This window comes from Melanotaenia boesemani, chromosome 19 (genome assembly GCF_017639745.1).
Source record: "Melanotaenia boesemani isolate fMelBoe1 chromosome 19, fMelBoe1.pri, whole genome shotgun sequence".
Lineage (NCBI taxonomy): Eukaryota > Metazoa > Chordata > Actinopteri > Atheriniformes > Melanotaeniidae > Melanotaenia > Melanotaenia boesemani.
Window position 1 is genome coordinate 12,957,746 of NC_055700.1, and position 27,093 is coordinate 12,984,838.

Below are 27,093 nucleotides of genomic sequence, written 5' to 3' on the forward strand. Positions count from 1 at the left end.
TGTATGGCAGCTTACCTGTGTTTGCTTGGGATTTTAGTATGGTATAGTTTGGTACACTTTGAGCTGGTGCCATTGTGCTGTGGCTGCAGGTGCCTAGTACTGCGCGTCCCACTTCAAAGGAGAGACGAATGGAGGGTGAATAAAAGCTCCAAGTCACTCGATTGGCCCTGAATTGCCCGAACTTAACTGCAATATCAGCAGTGCAAAAAAGTGGCTGGCGTGGTCAACTTTTTTCTCACTTTAACTTGCTCAGCCCCTCGCATTGACACTAGGGCCAGGTGGATAGGGAGAAAGTGGAAAGAGAGGAGGCTGTGTGCTCGATTTATCAGTAATTATGGAGTGCTATTTTCTCTGTCTCCCATCCATGTCTGCCCTGGGAAGCAGTAGCCATTCTTTAATCTTGACACCCAGTGATCATGTAACGTAGGAAAGTGCCTATTAGAGGTGGAGAGAAATTGGAAGGGGCCTCTCTCTTGATCCTCTTTTAGAGGAGTTGGGGTGACAGAAAGATGGAGTATGGGGATATACGAGTGAAGGGTTGACACGAGATGGGGACTGAGGGAGTGATGACAATTACTGAGCTGGTTTTTGAAACTTCAGAGGTTTTCCACAGAAGTGGGGTTAAGGGGAGAACTCAGAGATATTTTTACTTGAATATGAAAAAATAAAGTCTTGCCAAAGGACATTTGAATAATATGACTTTTGAGATGAACTAAAACAAGTGTAATAATGTGAAATTCACTTGTAAAGCAGGTCTTTATGCTGTTCCCTCTAGGCTTTCGCTGCACTGAGTCAAACACAATCAAGACAATGTAGAGGGTAATTATACTTTGCTTTGGGATGATTGTGCATCAGATAACATAAATCAGGTGATGGAGATGCAAGCAAAACCAAATGTTGCATTTTAATGCCTCCTTTGATTTTGACAGCAAACTGAACATCCTCATAAAATAAAGCATATTTTGCATTGCAATTATATTCAGTTTTTTAAAAAGCGTTTTGGATAAAGCAAATGAAAATGTTCACAATGTGATATTTTTTGAAACACTTGAATGGATGATACACTTTCTGCCTTCTATCAAAATGCAGAGGCAATAGAAATACACATTGACTGAGTCTCTTAACATGAATAATTTGTTTTCTCAATTGAGTGCAGTGCTGCCAGTCCTGTGCCAATTTGGCACCTCACTCCATTAACACTCCTCTCCTCATTTTGAAGTAATATGAAATCGCCAAGTGCCAAGATTATTTTGATCAGCCTTAAATGGTTTTCTTTAGACTAAAAAGGACATACTCAGACATACTGTATAATAGCATAAGTGTATGAACTATGAATAATCACGGAATCAGAGATTAGCGCACACTGGGCCTATTTGTTACACTGAGACGCAATTTTAGCACAAAACCTCGACAGAATCCGACAAGCGTGCCTGAGCCAGACAGGAAAAAAGATTTGTGTTTGAATCCAACTGCTGACAGTGTGCTGACTGGGAGAAGAAACATGGTGTGCACAGTAAATACAACTACTGTAAAATATAGGATATTGTAAACATGTTCCACTGTATGTTAATGCATAACAAACGAATTAAGGACATATTGCTATAATCACGTGGAAATTTTGCAATTCTGAGAGAGTAAAATTAAATTATTTATATTATGTGGTTTAATATGCTGCAAGGCAACTGGTCAGCCATGGAGAGATGATGCATCACAGTAAGAAGGTGCTAGCTTTGAATTTAGGCCCTTGTCTCTAGATGAGAAAGCTTCGTTGGCGATCTTCACAATGCACTGTGAGACAAAACTCATTAAGGACTTGAAATCAACTCATGACATTCACAATGGTTTACCTCAGGTGCTTAAAGCATCATAAATGTGTTATTAGAAATCCAACAATTAGGGACTGTGGATTCATTATACTTTGTCCAAATTTCCATAATCAGGCTAAATCATTGACACAAGTGAATAGTGCAATTATTATGATGCTAAATATTGCACATGACCATTGTGTGTTTTCATAGATCATGTTTGTTTTCTCATTGGCTGCTCACTCAACTGCTGAAGTACATGTGCAGTCTGTGGGCCATGTTTGGCAAACAGAAAAGCATTGATTAAATCTTAGAGGACAAATACCACCTCACATTTATACGTTCATACACAATAAATAAGCACACACTCATACACTATCCCGAAAGACCTTCATGTTGCCTTGCTGATGGAGCTTGTTGTAATGATGGAGAGGCCAGTCCAGGTGAGGCTGGCCTGAGCAGAATCCTCCCTCAGTGCTTTTGTGCACTCAGCAAACCAACCAATGTAGGGCAGAGAAGAAGCAACGGGGCAAATTCATAGCTCATAGCGCTGAGCAAAAGATAAATAAACTTATGAAAGAAAGAAAGAAAAATTGAAAGAAGTGCAGCAGTTGTATCGTTGGGTTGCTAACTCTTAAAGATCCCTATACTTTGTAGAAACTTTGCATTTCATTACATATAGAGAAATAGATAGTGACCTCAGATCATATTCTGTCACTGCATTGTTCTTCTCAGGCTAGATTCTACAAAAATGTGCTTTTTCTTTGATGCTCTGCTTCAATGTTCTTTTGTTCAAATGGTTCATCACAGAAGTCTTTTATCACTGTAATTGAGCTTAGCGAAAGTTTAATAAAGGGGACTACTTCATTTTTAATTCTTTCACCTCTAGGCTACTCTTGCTTTCATTACTCCTCCGAAGCCACGCCTTTTGGCTGCCATCCTCTCACTCCCACCTCCTACCATTATTAGTTTAAAATTCCAAAGGCAGCCTTGCTTTAGTTCATCATCCAATTAAACACTGTAGGCCTAAAATTACTCCTTCTCTATTACACACAAAGAAGCTAATCACCAATCAGTGCTTTCTTGATTAACCCTTTGATCCTGCCAGACTCAATTTGTGTCCAAATACACATTTTCTTTTGGGTTGAATTGCTTGCAAAGTATTCACTAAAATAAGAGCTTCTATCAAATTTAATTCTCCAGCTTTACCTTTCCTGAGATCCTTCTGTGTTATGTTTACATTCAGATTTACAGTCTAAACTAAGCGTTGTGTTTATCTCCACACCCTCTGATCTTGTTAAAATTGCTCATGACCTGATTATTACATATGTCTGAAACGGACAACACAGGACAGAGAAGGACCAGTTTTATGATGATATATATATATATATATATATATATATATATATATTCTCTCTCTATATATACTCTGTCTACTTCTCAAATTACCAGAACTGTCTCTTTTTAAATTAAACAAAATGCCACAATAAAAAAAAAAAAAGTTATTAAAAGAAGTTTATGTTGGGGCAGGCTCTATATCAAACACACTAAAGTTTCATAGCATGCAGCTTAATCCACCTCGCTTCCGCTACACACTGCAAGTCACCCCAGATGCTTCAATAACATCATGCAAAAACTATGAATGCACTGAGTCAGTGCTAATGAGAAGCTCACTAAGTAGTTTCTTTCAACAGTAGGATTTAATAATATACGATCACTTTTTCAATCAAAAAAGTAAGTCATTGAACTTTTATTACTCTTATATGCTCACTCAAGGGAATAAACCTTTACAGGCATGGTGATATGCACAAAAAAGATTTGATGCTACTTGGTTGTTAATGCTTATTTCTGCTGTATGCTGTCGTTCTCATGTTCAGAAACTAAGTTTTGACCTAGTTAAAATTTCTCTGTAGGTGCATCATCCCCCCTCTATGTACCACATCTGCCATTACAACTCTTTTCTGCCAAAAGCTTCAATCTATCTTTTGAAGAAGATTTGATTTTAATGATGGCACTGCATATGGCAGTATCACAAAGTCTTATCCCCATTGTGTTTTCTTCAAGGAATTCTCCACAAGGAGTGATTGTGTGAAAGTAAAAGGAAAACCTTCAATCCTTCTTGGCTTAAAAACCCTCTTTGAAAACAGAAGCTTCGATCATAAAGCATTCATAGTGTTTATAATTAATTTCAGTGGCTACAGCAATTTATATTACAATCTGCTGTATTTTTCATATTTATTTCACCACACACATATGCACACACTCACCATATTTGTCTAACAGTCTACATGACTTTTAAAACATCTCTCTGTATCTCTACAATTACTTTTAATTGGGTCTTAAGCTAGGTATAGATTACCATTCAATCTTTCTTTCTTTTTTCTTTCTTTTTCTTAAACACAGGTTGGAAACTGAGAAATTCTGCATATAACTTTAATTGGATTAATGCTTGAGGCAGAAAGTGCTTTGTACCCCCAAAGAAAGAAAGGATTACCTATACCTAAAACACTTCATTAAATTTTAAATTGTAAAGAGGCATTTGATGTCTTTTTTGAATACAAACATTTAAAGAAGACCTTTTAAAATCACCCCTCTGCCTCTGTGGTGGATAGTGGGAGATTGGAAGAACTGGCTTGTAAATTATTCAGCAACTGATGGGGAGATGTTATTGGCAACCATGCACTGAGGATTCGTCTGGTGCATATAGCAACAGATGACTGGAGTGTGTGTATATAGAAGAATGTTTTACAATACCCAAGTCAAAGTTTACCTGTGTCTCAGATAGGCAAAGGAAAAATGTGGTAGAGGAAGGGACTGAAAATGTCAGTCTTATAGCAAAAGCCTCTGAGTTACAACATAAAAAAGAGGACAGATGAGGGGAGCTATACAGCAACAGTGAAATAATTTCAAAGGCAAGAGGTCAAGAGCACTCTATTTTCAAACTTAACATGGGGAATAGGAACATGTTGGCTGCAGTAACCCATATCAAGGGCATGGCTTTGCAAATGATAACCTCCCAAGAAGAGGAGACGAAATATAGTGCAGAAAAGAAAAAAATAGCTTTTCTCAGCAAAAATGTTGGATCCTTTTAGTTATTCCAGGCCTGAAAATGTCTTTTCAGAAAGCCTTTGTGGATGTGAATTTATACACACCACTATCCCCCATGCTCTTTTCATTGATACAATACAGTAGTTATAATTTAATTTAAAAATATATTAAAGTTAACTTCATTTTGTCAGTACATATCTTGCAAAACACACCAATATTCGTCCGCTGCTTTTAACCCATCACTGGTTACACTAGGAGCAGTGGGCTGCCAGATTCAGTGCCGGGGGGCTAGGGATCTTGCTTAGGGACCCCCAGTGGTTTTTTTGCCTTGGTTGCCAGCACAAGGACTCGGACCCAGGTTCTACAGACCCAAGCCGACCTCTGTAACCACTGTAACAAATCCTGGAAGTACATTTAAATATTTCTTATTTTATTTTAGCTGCAATAAAAAAAAATCATTTTGTTGCCAAATTTTAATGTTTAGTGTTAATAAATGGCATATTATCAGATTAATACATTTCAGTTGATGCTGAGTAAGTTCATTATAAGAGGCAGGATGAGCTGGGCACTGAATAAACCAGGCAGAATGGTAGTGTCTTTGCACAGTACAGCATAAACATAATACAGAACAGCTTAGCTTTGCAGTGCTTAATCTGCATTGAATTGAGATGGGAGAACTTTTTTTTTCTTTTAATTTCCACCATCTGCTCTGAGTCTCTGCAGATTTAGCTGATTTATGGAACACACTGAGCCTATGCTTGCTCCTCTTCTCTCCCCTCATTTCACAAATGTAGGGCTTTGAATTAGGAACAATAGGATCAGTGACCGTCGCTTTAACACCCCATTCCTTCTGTTGCAGAAGAGCCAGGTGGTTGGTCAGAGACGGAACTCTTGCCAAAGTCGTGTGATTATCAGTTTGTCAAAGGATGAATTAGAAAGTGAGCATTTAATTGGAATGAAAAGGAGGTCACAATTTTCAGAAATGGCATTGCATCTGAGTGGAGAGAGCTAATGGGGATTGCAAAAACCAACAAAAATAACCCACTGCAACTGGAGAAAAAAAAAAAAAAAATATCCCTACATAATGCCAGCACTCCATTCTCTTGAGAGGACAGCAGCTGTTATGTATTTTTGTCAGAGAGAGAGCCTCCCTCAAAAATGTGAAAAAAAAGAAAGAAACTGGAAAGCTGTTCTGAAAAGGTTAGGTGAAACAGTATCAACGTTCAAAAATTTGCTGGCAAAACAATTTCTATTTTTTGTTACTTTTTTTTTAATGGTCATCTGTCAGTCGGAAAAGGCAGTCGTTAAAAGGTCAAGACTGGTGCGATGAGTCTGAGTTAACCATATACATGCACAGGTTTCATCTTGTGCAGAAATTCAGCATAAGGAAATAAGTAGCATGTGTTCTTTTCACACAGTCCTCACAGATTGAAACAGGATGGGAAATCACACCCTCACCTTGATAAGATGATACTTCCTCGCATATGTCTTTTTAGAATAACATGCAGTTATGGAAACCAATTGCAGGCTCACAGTTGCCTCGCAACACTCCTTCACACCCTATCTTGTGGCACTGATAGTGTGATTTGAATGAAATGTTACAGACACAGGCAATTATGACAGATCAGTCACAGAATGGAAAAACAAGTAGGGAGGATGTGCTGTTTAATTCTAATGGTAATTACAGTGAAATGATATTAATGGGGTCTGAGGTGAGCTTCTTTGCAGATTCTCGTTGTGGTTTTTTAATTTACTGAATCAGTTTTAATGTCAGTTTTAAAAAATGTACGTTACCTTGCAGAGTTTTGTATGCACTCTCCAGTTAAGGAGATTTTTGATATGCGCAGAGAGATACTTGCCCACGCGTTTCTTTGGTGTAGACTTTTTGGGTCTTGTCAGTGGAAACCTGTGGGTAACATCACTTGACATTTACATGCATGAGCAAGAAAAAGGTGCAGTGATCACAGTGTCATTTACATCTTCCATGTAAGTTCTATTCAAGCTCTGCTCCATGTCAGGGGCTCCTCTGGGTACATTTTGTGTGACCAGGTAAGAGAATGAAATCCATTCTGGCATATTTGCCCTTAATCTTACATTGTTTCAGTGAAACACAGGAATAGGGTAAAGAATATGAAATCTATTAAGGTTGTAGGCTTTCGCCTTTATTTCCCACTATAAGGAAAGGTGAGAGACAACATATTCAGAACAAAGACTTTGTCATGCAAGGTAAATTGAAGGAAAGCAGTCAGTGGTTTCTCATCAATAAAACCACAGAGTAATTAGAGAAAGCAGTTGAAAGCCAATTTGCATGCTGACAAATGATCAATCTTCATCTGTTACGCAGCCATAGTAGCCAACAGCAGCACTGGTGGATGTGGTGACAAATGGTTGATCCGCGCTACATTGCATCTCTTTCTCTTTGGGAAAAAAAGACAAAATTTTTCCTATCAGCTCAAAACACTTCTTCCTGGAATGAGATAAACACAAAAGCAAATCAGTGCCATGATGCTCTTTTTAACTTAATGCGTTTAAAAGACATGGAGTGTGCAGATGATAATCTAGTAAAGGTGAGCTCTAAATTTTTTAAAATAACATCGCAAGGAGCAATATGCTGGTGTCACTGTTTTTTTATCTATTGTTGCAAAATCCCTCATGACACAGATTAATTCCATTTTTATTTCATGCTAAATTTAATTGCCCTTTCGTTAGCCAGTGTGCTTAATCCATCTGAGTCATACACACAAAAACCTTGGGCCTAAACTATCAAGTCTTTGCCCTCGTGCTTACCCTGAAACCTTATTAATTAGTTTGCTTTATGACATAGACGATGCCTGTAAGAGCCATCTCATAAACCGCCCCCGCATTGCTTCTGTTCAACTGGGCAGCTATCAAATCAGCCGCAGAGCACCCTCCTTGCACCACTTCACATGACAGATGCAGCCGACTCCCATCTGCCGCTCTTCTCCCTGCGTCGCATTGATTCTTCCACTCCCAGAATAGATTTGGACACAATAATTCAGCATCCAGGTAGATTGGAATAACTCTGACCCATTAGTGAATTAGTTTGTTTTTTTTTTTTTTTTAAATCAGCCATTGATCCCTTAGCTGAGCTGATTGGTTGCTGACCAACCAGAGAATTTAATTATCAAACAGAGTGTTGCTTGCTCAGCCATGTTTTCTGAAGGTCAGGGTGCCACTGCAGTCCTTTTTAAAGAAACAACACGACCAAGGCGAGAGATTTGGTTGAGGGAAAAATCCAGTGCAAATGAAGTTAGCCACGGCCAGTCCACCCATTCCTCTGTCGCTTTCTAGCAATTGCAAGTGGCAGACCATTACCACGCCTTTCTAGACATGTCTGCGAGTGGTGCAACAATAATTCTCTGAATTATAATGAAAGGTTTGTCATATTTAGATGTAGTCCTGATCTCCTCTCTCTCATTCAGCTGTGTGAATCCTTGATGTATCTCACACAACCTTTTAGACCCCTCATGGCCGCATTAATATGAAGTATGTTAAAATAACCCAGAGGAGTACAAAAATTCATTTCGAGGCTTCCAGCCATCCATAACATTACGTCAAAGGTTTTGCTTCACTACGTGCATTATACCAGTATCACTGGGAAATAAATTCTCTGAGGCAGCTATGCTGATAACAGTTCAGCAAGAACTCTATCTGCTTATATCCATACGATTCTTCTGACACATAATGTGGAGTATAAATAATACATATTGGTAACCAGGTGTCATGCATGAACAATGGATGGACAGTATAGAAATATACAGTATATCTATTCCAATTCCCTCAAGTCTGACTCTTTGCAAAAGACTTCACATTTTTTCCTGAACCTTTGCTCCTTGGGATTTAGAATACAAATAAGGAGAACAAGCCTCTCCATTCTTATGAACTTTATAGAATAAAGAGGAACACTTAGACCCCCACACAGGAGCAGGAGGAATTGATTGGCAAAGCAAGTGACAGGACTCGAATGGAGATTGAATCCCCATGAAAGAACCAGAATAGAGGAGGAGTTGCAGCATGAATAGGGCTGTTTAAAAAGAGGATGGAGAAAACAAGCCTCCCTTGTTCTGTCTGGTGATTTCCTGAAGCAGACATCCTTCCCTTTTTACCCTGCTTATTCAAGGGGTAAGCATGATCTACTCTTTGTCTTTTCCTCTCTCTGTTTTACCCATTCACTCAAAAATAACAGTCACGCAAAAATAATACAGACATAAATGATCTAGAAATGTCAACAAACAAATGTGTAAAACATGTGAGATTCTGGCTTGGTGAGCTCATGCACACCTAGGGATGATCACAATAGCATGAAAAATAGATCTGAAAATGTGTCATGAGACTGAGGGGCACAACATTTGGTTTATTAGCTGTTCTTTAGTAAAAAGCCTTAAATACTATTTGCTACCATTCATGGATTAGGATGGACAGACTACACCAATCCTAAATTACTTCAAAAGAACCTCAGATGATGATCAACAAAATTATGTAGTATGTGAAGTATACCCCTGACTTTGTAAATTGAGCCCTGAACTTATTAGTTTTTTTCTTAGACTTTTTTGTGTTGCAGTTTCTTCCACTGAGTAGTTGGTGAAAAGCTGACATAAGATATGGTTAACAGTTATTGAGCAAATGCATTATCTTGCCTTGCTTTACAGTACAGTAACTTTGTAGATGAACATTTTAAACATTAGTGTATTATTTTTTTCTTTGTTTTTTGTGTCGCAAATGTTCATTCTTTGAACTGAAAGACTATCATTGAGTGGTACTGTATCGATATCCTTTAAAGGGAATGTAAGGAGAATATTTGATTCCTGTGTGCAGCTAGTTCATTGCACCACATGTCTCCTTGCCCCGAAAATAACCCATCAACCCACTTGTTATGGACTGTGCTTTTCACCAGAGTGCATTGATTCAGAAGGGTGGGGCTGTCAAATTTTAAAGAGTGCACAGAGTGCAAATATTTTTATCAATCCATAGGTGGTTTCTTTGGCTAAGAATAAGATACTTTCTATACTCAAAATAGTTTTCCACATAACAATTACTTTTCTCTTAATGCAGATAAACAACATCTTGTAATACTGAGAAAATACCTGTATTAAAATGTCTTGTAGATAAAATCTGACTGGTACAACAAGTTATAAGTGTAAAGAAGGCCCCTGTTTGGTCAACACGAATATCTTTTATCTATCAATGAACTTTAGTTTTGAGTCTGATAATCCTCAGATGAGACACTACCAAAGCAAACACGCAGAAAATCTGCCATATGGGATGACTACCACTGTGACAGTACAAGACGGACAGATATTAACATATGAATAGAAACTTGGCTCATATAAATAAGCACATAGGATTTACTGTCATCTTGCAGAAACACAAATGTAAATGCTCTCAGTGGGAGCTTTCAGAGATTCAGAAAGCAATCATGCCTCAGGTGGTGAGAAAGAATAAACTCTAGGTCAACTGTGGAGGCGATTTTCAAGGTATTGCAACAAGCAAGCGCACATACATTGTTGATTTAATGCTACGGTTCAGTATTTTATTGTAAGGAGGAAACAAGAGTCAGTACCTAATAAAGTAAATGGAACATTTATTTTAAGATAGTCATAACATAAAATGTCTATAAAACAGTTTTTATATTTTTATAATATTCTTGATTGTGGATCCTCAGAGCTCCTTAGAATTATTCACCTGGCAAGTAATATAGAAGATATTCAAACTCCCATCTGAATGTAAAATAATTCAGTTATACCCTACTCCAACCTGTTTTCATTTCCAGGGTGTCAATTACTGCAGTTTTGTTGAAGCCACTGGCATCTTTGAGATACGCATAGTGTGTCGTTTGGCATTAGTGCTTTGACAGACCAGTCACAACAATATTAGATGCTGACAGCAGGCAGATAATAGTGAAGAAATTCACTGTATGCGTTTCCCCACTGCGTTGAAACCTGAAACGAAAGGCTACCAACTGTGTTGATTTTTAATGCAACAGGGTTGTGTCAAAATGGTAAAATATAATGGTACTGGAGTGAGAATGAGGTTTATCTCACAATATGTTCTTTACCAAAAAATAAAAAGATTGATCAGTTTATGATGCCAAATTGCCAAATACTAAAGATTCATTTGGTTAAACCAATCATTTTCTTTACTGGAATAAGAACAAGAACAGCATTACATACTATTTTTCAGTGTAAATTATGTATTTGTTCTTTGCCCAGATTTCTTTGGCATGTTGATTTTACTAACTGACTTTAGTCCATTAATCTAACTGGGTGAAACTTACCTATAATAGATGGTGATAGAAAGATGAGTGATCCACTCACCTGCCAAGATTTTTTTTTCCACCCATCCCTCTCTACACACCTCAAAGATGTCTTGCCAGATGGTTGTGTGAAAACAAACCCATCTGGAAGTCATGTTGGCTTTGCGTCATCATTATTTTAAAAAAAAGGCAGTATTAAGTTCTTAAATGGATAATGACTGCATTTATATTGTATGAACACGTAATGGTATGATAATCTCAGTTGGATGGATTCATCCCATAGGCCGATAAAATAATTTCACACTGAGCACAACTTTTCAATGTTAATACAAATAAAATGAATATAATTAAAAAAAATCTATTAACTGTTAATTCTAAATAAACCATAAATCCTATAAATTATAGAAATAAGTCATTAACTAACTGTATAGATGTTTACCCTCACAACCTATCTCTGTGTAAAATATCTTTTAACAACTCTTTGCTGATCATTTCTCCTGTCTCTCAGTTTGTACATGACTTCATTCTGATAACCAAGCTCACAAGAAATTAAAGTAATTATCCAGAACCAGGCTAGTCTGTAATAGTCGAAAGTTCAAATGTGTGACAATCAGCTTAAAGAACTGATTATACTCTAAATCTTAGGCTATTATTGTAGTTAGTTACACTAGTAGATAATCACATTATTCCTTCATTTTTGGGCTTACATAGCAAGTAAGTGAAGTGGTATCTGAAAATTAAAATTCTGAGCTAAAGAAAATGACATTTTCATTTTATATAATATAATAAAATAAAATAACAAGAAGGATTCCTTTATCAGTATGCCACCAGTTCATCGTGTATTTAGCTAAAAGATTAGGGTCATTAAATTTTTCTTGCTCTTTTATGATGTGTTATTGTCTAATAAACCATGAAAAGAAGAATATTTCATGCATACGGTAGCACTTCATAGCAAAGTGTTGCTCCACGGCCAGGGGCCGAAGCTCTTAAAGACTTTTACTGATGAAAATCTTTTCTTTATTAGTAACTATGAGACCTATCAAAACCAAATAGATGTTTTATTTCATGAGCACCTGCACCAATTTTTTATGTTTTATTAAATGGTAGAATTTATCCTTTGTTCTATTCTCATTAAGTAAAATGTGAATAATAGTATATTAGTTTTTTTTTTATGTGTTAATTTAAAGATACCTAGTCCAGGATTAGGTTCAACAACAATACCCATAGATAAAATTTCCTCCAGAAGTAATTTAAACCACTGCGTAAAGGGAGATGTTGCTCTTTCACATTAGAGGCTATACAGTGTCATAACATGTCACAAAGAACTATTCTAACCTTGTCAGAACTAATCATGACACAAATTACAAACAGACAGCCAGATAGCTAAAGGATAGTACTCACACTCATCGGCAAAGGAATAAAGCTCCTTGTATGTAGAGGCACAATCTGTGTGGCTTTCTGAAAACTCCAGGGAGCCACGAAGGGTGAACAATACGTGAGGGGCAGGAAATAAATTCACACCATGTCACGGCAAAGTGACAATGACAAGGCTGCTATCGTATTTGCTCAGTACCAGACAATTAACCTAACTCTATGACTTCTACTTGTACTGCTAAAATAGACTTTGTCATATAACAGCCCTCTTTTTGTGCCCCCCCCCCCTCTCTTTCTTTTCTCTCCCATCAGGTCTCCACATAATGGAGCGAGAATGAACAGAGAGCGGCTTAAAAAAAAGCATGAACTGGAGGTTTATTGAGGTCATCTGCTTCCTGTTTATATGGGACCATATAACAGTTCAGTCTTCCCGCCAGGACCTGTTGGCTGCTGAACAACATGTCACCAAGCAATATGACTGGCTCATCTCTGACCGCGGACCTTTCCACCACTCTCGGAGCTATCTGTCCTTTGTGGAAAGATTCCGCCAAGGATTTACGACTAGATATAAAATTTATAGGTGAGTTCACTTTCAGCCTGTGTACTGATGCCTCTCATGCTTTTTAGGAGAACGCCTCTTTTAATGGTTTTGCTATTTTAAGATTTTGGTTGCAAAAAGCTGAACTGTGTATGGCTTTAACCTGTTATGTGCTTTTATATTTAGATGCAGTTGGGATCAGAGTTATAAATTCTTTTTTTTTTTTGCCCATGAAATAAAAGAAGGAGAACTTTTTTATTTACTTTTCCCCTGGACCAATTTTATCTCCCTCTTTTTCTCCTCCTCCTTCTTATCATTACAAAAGATGAACAAAAACAGAAAAACAATTTGACAGTAAATGTCAAAGGCAGATCAAAATGAAGCCGATAAGATGAAGCGAGGTCAAAAGAAATTTACAACAGTGTGTGATAGCATACATGGATTAGATCGAATTTTTTATGTCTGTTAGATTTATAGATGGTGTGTGTTGAAAAAAAATAAATCATCCCAGATTATAACAGGAAACACATGTTCGTGTGACAGCGATTGACAGTTGTCAGTATAGTTGATTGCAGGGCATTCTGTTTGTATTTGTACTACATTTCCATGTAAATTACTTTCAACAATCAAATCAAACAAGAGAGTTTACAACAATATTCCTTAGAATTTCATAATGTACTTGCTTCCAATAAACAATTTGCTGGCAGGATCCTTGTATCCTGGCATTCACTGAGCTATGAAGAAAATTGCAGTTATAGCACAAAGGCAGGGAGTTCCTGGGATCTTGGATTCATTTCATAGGTAGGGGAGAAAAATGGAACAATTCTGACTTCTCAAAAAAACCCGTATATATATATATATATATATATATATATATATATATATATATATATATATATATATATATATAAAAGATGAAAAATCTAAATTTATGATGCTGTCTTGAAAATATGGCAGTAAATGAGAGATGAGTAAATTTTTGACAAAGCTAAAGTCAATGCTCTAGTTGGGCTGTCAGCCTACACTATATGCCGCTGCAACAGAACCACAGAGGTGTGCAAAATGTAAATTAATAATAATACAATTATACAGCTGTTTAGCTTTTTTTCACATAAGACATAGTGAAGACTCAGGAAGACATTAAGGCCAAAGAATCTAAAAAGGGATGCAAATGTTAGATTTTGATCCCTTAATCCCTTAACTGGCTAAATAATTTAAAAAATGCATTTAAAAACTGTACTTCCGACGAATGTTGATGGCACACTTCACATGTGACATTAATGGTAAGCACCTTCCAGGAGCTGTCGCCACCCTGCAGCATCCTGAAGCATCCTGAAGCATTCTGAAGCATTCTGAAGCTGAATAACCACACTTCTTTTTTTTCCCCCAGCCTGCAGGCATCACGTGACAAGCTTTGTGCTTCACGACATCATGTCACACACTAGCAATTGGATATCAACACACTGGCTGTTTTAACATGGACCATGCCTGGTTCAGCAAAGAAACACAAGAGGATGTTATCCTGAAAGTGAAGAAAGTAATGACAGAAAGTAATTAGATAAGACTGAAGTCAACAGCGGACTGGCTGAAGATAACTCAGATAAGAAAGAGGATGTCAAGAAATTCTTCATTAGGAGGCACCACAGTGTAAAAATCTGCCAAAGTTCATTAGTTCTGCTTTAAATTATTAAATTTATGATTAATTTTGGCTTGCTATTAAATGGCAGAAATAGTTTGCTATTTTTTTTTTTTTAACTTTGCCTCATCTTCACCTTCAACTATTGAAGCAGTAGTTGACCCTTTATTTTTGACTTTTCCTCACAGAGCCCTTCATACACAGCTCAAACACAGAAGATGAGAAAGTACAGAACTTGTATGACTAAAACCCCGCTTTCTTAGAACAATGTGCTCAGATTTTCTTACACCCATCTGCAGTCTTCTAACTCAGAATTACAAATGACTGAAACAAAGTAAAATTGTCATTTGCCACATGCTTTACTAGTTTTTTCATAGGGTTTGTTCTCTTGCTTTCCTCCTTCCTTCTTGGTAACTTGCCACAGCCTCTGGTCCCCACTGGCTTTCGTGCCTTGATGCTGTCACATGAACAGTAAACAATGCATTTGCATAATGTGTAACTTGACAGAGGAGGATGTTGCACAGAGGCATGAATCTCAGAGGCAAAACTTCAGAAGCTGCTTTCCACAGACGCTGTACAGCCGTCGAGTGCTTTCTGTGATGCTGCAGTGATTTATTAAAAAAAGAGAGTGTGTGTTTGCTTGTCTGGTGCTACTGGGATTTTTGCTGGGCTCAAGTGGCTCCAGTTATTTCTCACTCTTAACAAACCATTAGTGGCATCAAATTCAGCCATCATTGGTAGATGTCTTATTCCCCTTGACAAGGAATTTAAACCATGCATTAAGAGTGTGAAAATTTTATTGTTTTACTCATTAAAAATGAAATGACAACCAACAATGCACAAAACTGTTAAGCATCTGTAGACCAGACAAAATAAAGTTTAATGGTCCAGATTTACTTTAGCACAGCCTGATCTGAGAAACTTCCTCAGTGTAGTGTCTGTATGAGTGGACTGAATAAAAGATGGCTCTGTGAAGCATGAAGTACAGATTAAAAAAAAAAAAAAAAACACACAAAACTGGGGTCCATTCTCCAATCGGACTAAATTAACTTTTGAGAGGATTTCCATTGAAAGCTTGACCACCAGTTAATTTCAATGATGAGTACATCTTCAGCTGGTAAGGGGGAGGCAATCATGGACATCAGCTGGGGTGTAGGGTTTGGTTGGAATGAAATCATACATACCCTCGGTCCTCCTTGGCACATGATTGCCCAGCCGTGCTCCACTCTAACAACCAATGAGGATTGAATCGCTTTGTAAATTTCCCTGGGGACTTTCCCTGCCTCAAAGATTTAGTGGTGGAAAGTGGTTGAATCAGATTTGCAGAGAGACAAAGCATCCATTCCTTTCAGGTTCACTTATCAAGAGAGATTACCCTGGAGGTATGCAGTATGGACAATGCCAACCTGATCAGCAACAAACAAATCTGCCCCATCTTTAATAACATGGGCACGGTGCCTATTTGAAGGATAAACACAGAATTAGAAGGTTCCATCCTCTTGTCTAGTGCTGTGAAAAGGTCACTATCGCCTGGAGGGGAAAGACACACCGCAAGGCACCAATTATCCTCTCCCTCCAGACTTATGTCTCCTACAGGAAATTTTGAAATGTGCTTTGTGTAAGTAATTGCCACTCCTCTGCCAATGCTGATTGCAATCTTAAAGCTGCATCCCTTTTTTATTATCAAACATGTAAGTGTACATTTTCTATATGGTAGTCATCAGTTACAAGAAAGCTACTTTCACTGCTGGCTGCATATCACTGTTGTATCAGACCTGATCTGAATAAGGTGTATCAGAGTGTGCTTTAGTTAGCAGTGAAATTCGATGCCTGTTTTGCTCACACTAGCATCATCCGTCGTTCTCTTGCTTGTACTCTATTACGGGGTCGAATGTGTTTCAGATGATGCGTGTTCTGTTTGGTCTTTGTTCGCAGAGCTCTATCTCAGGTTCTTGTCTGCCTGAGCGAAAATCCAATATAAATGCAAATCTGGTAGCCATTAATGCATTTTAAAGGCCTCAAATCAGTATTGCACTGTAATCAAAAAAGCAAGATGAGTATTGTTATTTAGGATAAAAAATATTTATGAAAATACATGGGTCTGATTGATCTCGCTTTGAAATGCAGAAATGGCAATGCAGATGTGAATGAATGGAGAGATTTCATAGGCTGGTCAGTGAAACAACACTCATCAAAAGCCTCAAATGTATTGAAGGTTCAGAACAAACACCTTGAAATGGACGGTGAAAAAGTCACGCTAAACTGAATTACAACCAACGTGCTGATAATAAAAGTTGAATATGTTTGTGTAAGTTAATATTTCAAAGACAACACAAACACTTCAATGAGTACATTTTCTAAATGCAAGAAATTAAACCATTTTGTTTTAGTTATTCATGAAGTAATCAATTAATTGTCAAACTATATCACTGACCCATTGAAGATCCCTGAAGCCACTTTCACATTCTGTTATCAAATGACAAAAAATATAGGAATACTGCATATGCCGTATCAATATTTCTATTTAAAGTAGTGCTGGGCACGTTAACGCGTTAATCGCGTGTTAACGTAACGCTTAATTAACGCCGTTAAATCTTTTAATCGCGCGTAAATTTTTTTTTTTTTTTTTTTTTTTGCTGGCCTCTGGCTTTGATGACAGAAACATGGCATCCATGTCTCCCTTCCCTGCTGCAGCGGTGCGTCTGACGTGATCGGGAGAGAGCGGGTTTATTAAAATAAAGAGATGTTTTCTGTCTGGAACAGGAAGAAGAAAAAAGAACCGAGATTTCTCTTTGTCAAAATACATGCAGATGGACAGAACATCGTAATTTTTGGACAGGAAACTTTTTTATTATTTTCTTTTTTAATAAATGCGGTTTTAATTTATGCAAGACAGCAAAGGTATGACATGCTTTCTGACTTTTACAAACGTGAAGCATAAATCGGGTATTTTTCTGCCTCTGGTTCGGTGAATCTTGGTCATAGCGAGATGAAACTTCCAGCTGTGGAATCTGTGAGATGTGAGTTTTCAGTAGAGGAGTCGTTTGTTCGTGATCATGCCGTGGGGTGGACACGGGGAGACATATTTTGTGTTTACATATTTTTCGGACTTTGTGTAGCTGCTCTTTAAATTATTTGTTGTCTTAACTGTGTTTGTTGGTGATAGAAATGGTTTTACTGAGCTGGTAGCTGAGATTCTGGACTTTCTGTGGATACCACACGTTTAGAGTTACATCACCCGGAACGAGATGTTAACCCCTTAACTCCCGGTAGCGGAGGCAGAAAATTAAAGTTTAGAGAAATTATAGGCCAGAAACCTGGATAATGAAACACTGAAGGTGCATGGATGGAAGTTATTGTGCATATTGTGAATATTTCTCTCTCCTCACCATCTAGAAGCTGTGAGATTCTAATCCTGCTTTCTGTCTGTTCACCTGATGCTGATATTCATCACATATTGTTCCTTTTGTGTTCAGAAGGAAGCAGCTTCACAGCTTTAAATTCATCCTGCTGACTTTTTACCTTTTAGTTAGTAAATCCTGAACATTTCATCCTTCTTTCTCATAAATTTTTAATTTTATAAATATATATGAAGAAATATTTTAACTGTTGCTGTTTAAAGAGAAAACTGCTGCTAAACCTGTTTATGTGTTTAGTGCAGGGGTCTGCAGCCTTTCCAGTCCAAAGAGCCATTTTTCCCTCAGCCAGCTAAATAAAACTACTTTAGAGACACAAATGTTACGAGACTTTTCAAAAAGGCAAGTTAATATATATATTTTAATGAAGAGCCACCATATGATGTTTGTTAATTTTGAAGAACCACATTTTTAATTCCATTTTTAAGGTTTTAAAATAAAGAAAAACATAAAACCTTTATAAAAAAAAAGAGGATAGACAGACTTTCTGCTAAGGAATGTAGATATTTGTGGAAAATGATGTAAAAGAAAGGGAAAAAAAGTCCATGGTTTCCAACCCAATGACAAGAAAGATAGATTTAAAAAAAATATTTTAGCCACGTACTTAGAGGCATTGTGGAAGGTCCAGAGAGACACTTGCAGCTCCAGAGTCGCAGGTTGGAGACCCCTGATGTCGTGTTTGTAAACCAAAACTTACTGTATTTTCTTTTTATAGCTGTAGGCCTTTTTTTAAAGGAAAGAGACATTTTGCGCATAACGAGGCGATTAATCGCAATTAATCGCAGCATGTCATGCGATTAATCGCGATTAAAAAATTTTAATCGTTGCCCAGCACTAATTTAAAGCCTTCATCTAAAAGAGTGGCTCCGACATTATTATCACATCAGTAATTTTACAACAGATAAACTTCTACAACATATCAGCTATGACCATACTAATTTTTATTTCACTTCATGTCTTTGTTAAGTGTTTACACAACAGGTGAAGATGCATACAGCATGGAAAACATATTCACTGATCTTTCCACCAGCTTGGGAGCAATCTTAACTCTCATGATAGCAAACTCCTTTACTTCCTAGAATATTGTAATTAGTTTTTGAAAGACACATTTGTTCACCACATAAAATGTAACAGTTATATAATAAAAGCTACATTTTTCTCCATTCCAAAAATGTTACATGGTTACGTTTATCATCTAAAATTGTATCACATAAAAAAAAAAAAAAAAAAAAAAAAAACGCAGGATCCTTTAACTTATAATTTAAATTTTACAATAAATTAAAAATTTCTCTTTGCAAATGCTAAAATTTTGCATCATATGAAACTGTCACACATATAATGTATCACAGCTATTACTTTCTCAAAAGTGCTTATAAAAAGGAACTTGGTGTTACACTTGCTAGAGAAATAATTATAAGTTTTATCTGATCCAGTGACTGAGTTGGGTGCTTAATTAAACCCAGATATTTCAAATGTTTTTCTAAAAATTATACTGCTTGTAATAACGAACAAAACTTAAAAAGAGCAAGAAAAGTAAAAAAAAAAAAAAAAAAAAGACTAAAGGAAAAAGAAACAGAAACCAAAATGTGATTTTTATAATTTAATTTGATATATTTCCAAAGCACTCTTATTGTAAAACATGTGAATAGGTTGACTGTCTGCTTTTCTACAACATAAGAGTTTCATTATCCAGAGATGTATGTTGTGACCTGGAAACACATCTCTGCCTGTTTTTTTTTTTTTTTTTTTTTTCTAGGACAGTGCTTACATGACATGACTGGCAGAGTAGCATATATTTAAGATTTATGCCTTAAACTTGTAGAAAAAAAAAGGGAAAAAAAACAGTTATTAGACAATCCAGTTACTTATTTTGCACACTCTTATTTATTTTACATTTTGACAAATAGGAAACTGCAAAGAAATATCTTCAAATGTACTATTTTTCACACACACACACAAACACCTCATGTAGAAAGGGTGTGTACGCACAAAAATGTGGCTTATTCTATTTTTCCCTGTAAAGTTCGGATGTATCAAGAGTGAAATGTCCGTGGAATTGTGCGCTTTGCTTAATGGCTGGCGTGCGGATATCTACAGCTGTTGATGGTTTGGCGACACTCTGAGGTAATGCTGGAAAACTGTTATAATAAATAAACATGTTAACAGTCCTTAGAGTGATGTGCACATTGAAGACACATGAAAAATTAACACTGATGAGCAAATAACACACCCATGTGTCTGTAGTTACATGAGGGGCTAGAAAAGCATGCACATCGTGGTGCAAAAAATACGTTAAAACCAATGGCTGCTTCAGCAGTATTAGAAGACATTGTAAATAGTGCAATACGAAGAGGGCGTATGTTCAGAGACAGATAGGATTTACTAGCACATGATGACAACTGGCTCATCAGCTATCTTTAGGTTCCCTAAGGCAATCTTCCTGGAAATGTGTGTAGAGATGCGGCCGGCCTTGGAGCGCAACACAGCGAAGAGCCATGCGCTGCCAGTGCTTTTACAGGTACTGACCCCACTGGAGTTCTTAGCACCTGGGGCATTCCAGAGGGAGCTGGCCGACCGATCAGGACTAAGTCAGTCAACCCTGAGCCGGGCCATGCCAGCCGTCTGGGGCAGAATTATCCACGTTAGCCAGGTATATCAAATTCCCATACAATGCAGGTCCGACATTAAAGTGCAATTTGCAGCGACAGCAGGATTTCCTAATGTAATCAGAGCTATCGACTGCACACACATTGCTATAAAAGCGCCATCACATGATGGATTTGTATAGGAAACATTTTCATTCGATCAATATACAGATCATATGTGATGGGCAGATGCAGTTAACCAACATTGTGATGAGGTGGCCTGGTTCAATGCATGACTCATACATACTGAGTAACAGCATGGTTGGGAACAGACTACACACTGGCACTGTGCGTGATGGCTGGCTTCTTGGTAAGTAAATATATCTGCGTAATTGTCTTAAAATGAATCCCTGTGATGTGGATTGAACATGCGCCCCCAAATTCTATCCCGTCTTCTCAGCATCATTGCTGTTTATTTTTGCCAGTTAAACTACAGCTTAAGCTCTTTCTAACAAGCTGATTGTCTCTATGTGCAAAATACTCTTGTTAATAACCCCATGCATGAAGTGTAAAATGTCTTAAGCAGCCTCACCTTTTCCCTGGCACACTCATTCTCTTGTAATTTTCTTATTGTGCAGAGAGGGTAATCTCAGGTGTGGGCTCACTGAAATATGATTTGCATATTTAAATGGGGCGTGGACAGGGAGGAGTCAGTTACTCCAACACATGCGCGCAATTCCATGCCTATAGGGATGCACAGAGGAAATGTGCTTGGATTCATGTGTGCACACAAATTCATCTGGATTTTTTTGTGTGTACAACATTTTCTGGATTTGAGCTTATGCGATGTTTCAGTGGGAAATCTACACAAGTCTTGGTACATGAGGCCCCAGGTTGTCTTATGTGCTCAGTGTGGATGTGTTTTCATCTGTGCCTCTTCTGTTTAAAAATAAATAAATAAAAATGAAACAAGGTGTAACATTTGTCCGACTCAGGTCTTGCTTTAGTTTGGATGAGGTATCTGTAATTGGATAGAGAGAGGGAAGGAGGATTTGATGCAGTCGGCAGATTTGCTGAGAAGGACTGCAGCAATGTTTAATTCAGCAGGCTGTAGCCAAAGGAAAAGAAGGAGAGATGCACTCGGGAAGTCAGGAAGGATGAAACAGACTGAAGAAAGAGGACAGAGACATTGAGAGGTCTGGGATGCCATTAGGCAGTGAGACAGGAAGGTGCTAAAAGTGTATGTGATAAAGAAAATGTATATAAGTACAAGAGACATGGAAGGGGGTCCAATAAGTTCAGTATCAAAACAAGGCATGGGGAAGCTGACAGGTAAGCCAGCAGTGAGGGCACACTCAAGGTGAGGAGGAGCACAGATGCATTGGAGTGGCTCAGATGACTCACAAATACAGCGGACCTCAGCACAGCACTCACAAAAAAGAATATATAAATAAATAAAATATTCTTAAAGTCTTCTCTTCATCTCATCATATCTACGTATACAGATCATGTGTTTATTTATTTATTTTTTTAATCTGTCAAAGTGTTTTCACTCTACAAGGATTGTGGGCATGGATATTCCATACAACTTTCTTAACTTTTTAAAAGTTATATTATTGTTTAAAAAAGCTATATTATTTAAAAATATTTTTAAAAAGCTTTATACAACTTGCACTATTGTGTTGTTACTGACAGATCATATTAAAAGTTTAAAAGGCACCAGGCCCTTATTGTTAAAATCCTGGGTTTCTTTGCAGTTGCAAAGCCCTTTAAGCTCTTTATTGTTGGCTAATTACAGTGAATTTAGCCCAGCATTCCTTTTATAGTATCTCCGACAGCCCAAAATCCCAGGGCTAGGAAACTTTCTGTCTTTCAAGTTGCTATATATGCTTCTACACCAAATAAACAAACAAATAAAAAAAAAAAAAATCATGAATATACAATTGCTCAAACTTTTAGGACCATTTTCCCATTAAATCCAATGGAAAAGTTATCCCAAGCCATATTGTTTTCTTTAATCATGTAGCTTCTATTGTTTGTCTTCAGATTTAAAGTCTAGTTCATAATCTTATTCAGGTAGTTTGCAATGTGTAAAAAAGCATCAAAACAGCAAATGGAAATGCAATAAAACAGTTCATTATAAAAAGAAAGTAGTGGTCTTAAAGGTGATCACATTTTATGACAGGAGTCAATTTCTGACTTTGGACTTGAGAAATGTGTGTAGCTCCATTCCCCATTCATTCTAACTCCAGCTGTGAACTTTGTGTTGTCTTAAATGTGACACATTGGTTGTTTTGGGGAGAATTTCATTAAATATGTTGACATTGAAATTCTCTGAATTTGTTTTCATGCCTAATAGCTTGACACAAAAAAAAAGAAGAAAAAAGACTTATCTGTTAACACAAATCACAGATAAGTCTCAATGTTTTTGAGAAAGCTAAATGTAGTTTGTTTCCACTGTGTCTATATGGAAATTGCCTAAATACAATTACTTTAGATGTCTGATGTTGATCTGCATTTCTCATCTGTAAAGGTAGTGGGGTAGGGTCAACAGTCGCTGGTCTGGGGTGAGATTCCACGCCATTTTCCTTCTCCAACCTCATGGTAAAAAGCCCCCGCTGTGGCATGTCTTAATTATTGGCAAGGAAGGGATAGTAATTAGTGGAGAAACAGGAGGCAAAAAGAAACTGTCAGGGTTAAGTACTGACTAATTCACTGCGTGGGACGCCTGAGCCACTTTCCCTTGAGACTGAACACAGCGTCACCACAAAAGCAACAAGCTCTGATAAGGAGATAGTGTAGCAGCCAAGCCTCAGATTTCCATTTCTGTGATGGAATGATCGAAGCTGATAAAACATATTAAATATACCATCAAAGTCAGCCTACATCCTCTGTAATAATATAACAATGATGCACATGATGATGATGACGAAAATTTTATTCCACTTGGCAGCAAATGGTTGGTGATAGAATTAATTGGGAAAAAAAGTATGCATTATTTAATGAACATTTTTACTGCATACTTTTTTACATAACTAATGTACGATTAATCGCAACATGTGATGCGATTAATCACGATTCAAAATTTAAATCATTGCCCAGCCCTAATATATATTAATTATATATATATATATATATATATATATATATATATATATATATATATATATATATATATATATATATTGGGTCAAAATTGACTCAAAGATCTTGATGTTTTAAATTACTTTTCTTCCATTATTTGATCACCAAGTAAAGATATTCCTTCACTGATTCAAAATCTATGTTTCATAGTGTCGTCAGGGAGCAACCAACATACTTTTTTTCTGTGTGATGTATGTATTCTACCTTTGCATTCACATATGGCTGATGACTAATATAGTAGGTACAATACGCTGAAATAGAGACAACCCCATACCTAATTTTGAAGATACAGACCCCAGTGTAAAAAATATTTACCCAAAGTCATATACTATAAGTTTAGAACTAAATCTGCCAACATGTGAAGAAACTCAAAGACATCAAATCAAATAATAAAAATGTCTTTTTTTTTACAGTAGTAGCTTGAATTTTGGTTGATTTAATTTACACCAGTCATATCTAAAGTCTAAAAATACATACCCTTGGAATATGTTCCAGTGCACAGCATCTCTTTTAAACACCTCAGCAAAGGTGTCTTTCCTCTCCTGCCCCATTGTCCTGCAGTCAGCACATGCTTTGTGTGACCTACACATATCCAAAACAGTTTATTCTCAGCCTCCTACAGAACATCTGAGTCAGTTCACTCTGAGTAAAGTGCATCAAATATTGGTCATGTTACTTTTGCTGTTAGATATCCTAGGTATAAAAGTTTCTCTTACAACCTCAACTCCAGTATGAGTTGGGGTGATGAGAAAAATGTAAATAAAAACAGAATGTTATGATGTGGAAATGTTATGTAAAGCAATGTTAATTTTTTTAAGGTGGTCAGTCTAGTGCCTGGACTCTTCTACTACAAAGCCACACTACTGTAATAGAAGCAGTAAAAAGTTCAGGAAAGTTTTGCTGTAATATCTCTGTATTGTGTTTAGATTTCACCTATTCTTACCATGATAGTGTTAACTGTTAACAGCAATTCCAAACAATGATTGTTGAAAGTGTTCATGAGCCCATGTTGCAATTCCTATGACAGAATAATGCTTGATAATGGATGACATGATGCATTGTAACCTGATGGCCTGAAAATTGCTGAAAAATTGAATACAGGTTTTTTGGTTGTTTCTCTTGGTAACAGAGAATTTTCCAGAATTTTAAAGTTTGTAAGTTTGTATAGGGTATATTAGCATTTCAAGTTATTTTTCTTAAAAACAGTACACAGTATTGGAAATAGGCCAAAGACACTTCAGGAAGACTGCTTTTATCTCCTGGGGCTTACACAGAAATGGCCTGATGAGTGGCTTTAACAAGTAATGACATGTTTCTCATTGACAGACTTGAAGCAGTGAAGCAGCAGTGATATTTTGCTACTGACTGTTGCATGTTTTTGACATGGTATCCATCAACAAGAGTATGATTTCAGTCCACAGGAGAATAGTATGGAGGTGTACTTAAGGGTCGAGTATCGTAAAAAAAAAAAAAAAAGAAACAAAAAAAAAAAAAAACCACAAACACACACACACACACACACAGAGAGAGAGAAAAGGCTAACACATAAAATCAGTCCTGGAACCTGTCAAATTACTGTAGACATCTTAAAAAAAAAAAAAAAAAAACTCAGTTTAATTAACCCCTACAGCCACAATTAAAAGAAACCATTTATAATTATTGTTTATTTTATTTACTTTATTACAAAAAAAGAACAAACACCAAACTTAAAGACAATCATCCAAAATGGGTAATTGAGATTTTAGTAAAATATTACATTTTAATTTAATTTTTCATGATTGTGTCTTTCATTTGGGTACAAGTCAGTGCCTCTTCCCATTATTTATTGCATGGGCTCATAATAATTTCCATTCAGTCCCTGTACACACAGTCAGACTAGTTCATCATCAGCAGAACTTCCCCCATTACACAGTTAATTAGATTCAAACACATGCTAATGTCGCTCACCCGTGCATTCGCTTCTGGCTCCATGTCCCATCAAATTCTTGAGATTAAAGCGAATTAAGAGATTGTTTTTGATTAGATCCATTTTAATTTCATTGCTTCATCACAAAGAGCACTAACAAAGCTATTATGCCAGCAATAAAAGGTAATCAAATCCTATTTACTGATATGCTCCAATTATGATTAAATGTAACGCCTATGTGAATACGGACAATATAGTTTTAGACATCAGGTTTCTTTCAACTTACTGTGAATTGCCAATAAATATCTCCTGAAAGAGCAACTGTACTTTGCTGCTTTTACTGTGTCACTGTAGTCATAGGTGCGTTGGATTTATGTTTGTTATCCTTTGGCCTTAAGTCTGGCCTGTGTGAGGATTTCAGATGGAGTGAGACACAGAGCTAGATTAAACTATGACCCTGCCAAGTGACTTGAGAAAAAGTAACAAAAACTTTCTTCCAGCAGTGACATGTTCATTTGAAACAGCAATTTTTAACAAAGTCAATTCAAACATGAAAATCTCTTTCTGTCCCCTTGAGCCTCTATACTCCTGTTTGCAGTGTGCTAAAAGTAATTACTGAAAACAGAATCACAAACTTTTTGCTAAGCTATGTTGGTAAAAGGATTTATAAATACATACCAAAGTGTTAAAACTAAGCCCCCAGATTTTATTTTTTTCTTCCTATTATTTGTTATACTGTGGATCTCAGCTATCCTCCCTGCTTAATTCTCTTTCCTTGTCTCTTTGTCTTTCCTTTTCACTGTACTGACAACAATGATCATTAACAGCTCAATGCTCCTGTTTTACACAGGTGGTCTCTGAATAATATCATGTCTTGAAAAAATGTTGTAAAATAACGCATTTCTTGAAATAATTTGGTTGCCATCATTCTATAGACAATTGGAAGATATGCTCGGCGAAATTTTAACCTACGACCCAAAAGATAAAATTGCTACTATAAACACCTTACATAAGACTATAATAATAATAATACAATGGTACTCCTAGCTTTGTAATATATCACTTTTTTCACATAGTTTGAACACACTTTCATATTGGCTCTCTCTCTCTCTCTCTCTCTCTCTCTCTGCATAAATATATATATATATATATATATATATATATATATATATATATATATATATATTTATATATATATATTGCTTGACAGACAGGGAATTTTGCCAGCGATACTGAAGTGATTTACTTTTACCATCTAATTTTATTTAAACCTATTAGCTTGGAACAGTCACTTAGGTATTTTTACATGGTCTCTGTACTGGTTGTGCTGCAGAATTTCAAAATAGCTCCTCTAATTTCCTACACTA

General features: G+C 36.7%; 1 protein-coding gene across 1 annotated transcript in view; it reads left to right on the top strand.

The window, feature by feature from the left end:
- brinp1 (bone morphogenetic protein/retinoic acid inducible neural-specific 1) overlaps positions 1-27,093 on the top strand; it is a 108,737-nt gene that overhangs the window by 10,169 nt on the left and 71,475 nt on the right. The window contains exon 2 of the mRNA XM_041970596.1: positions 12,814-13,081. Within this exon, the coding sequence (XP_041826530.1) occupies positions 12,864-13,081 (218 nt within the window). The 5' untranslated portion in view covers positions 12,814-12,863. The remainder of the gene's footprint in view (positions 1-12,813; positions 13,082-27,093) is intronic.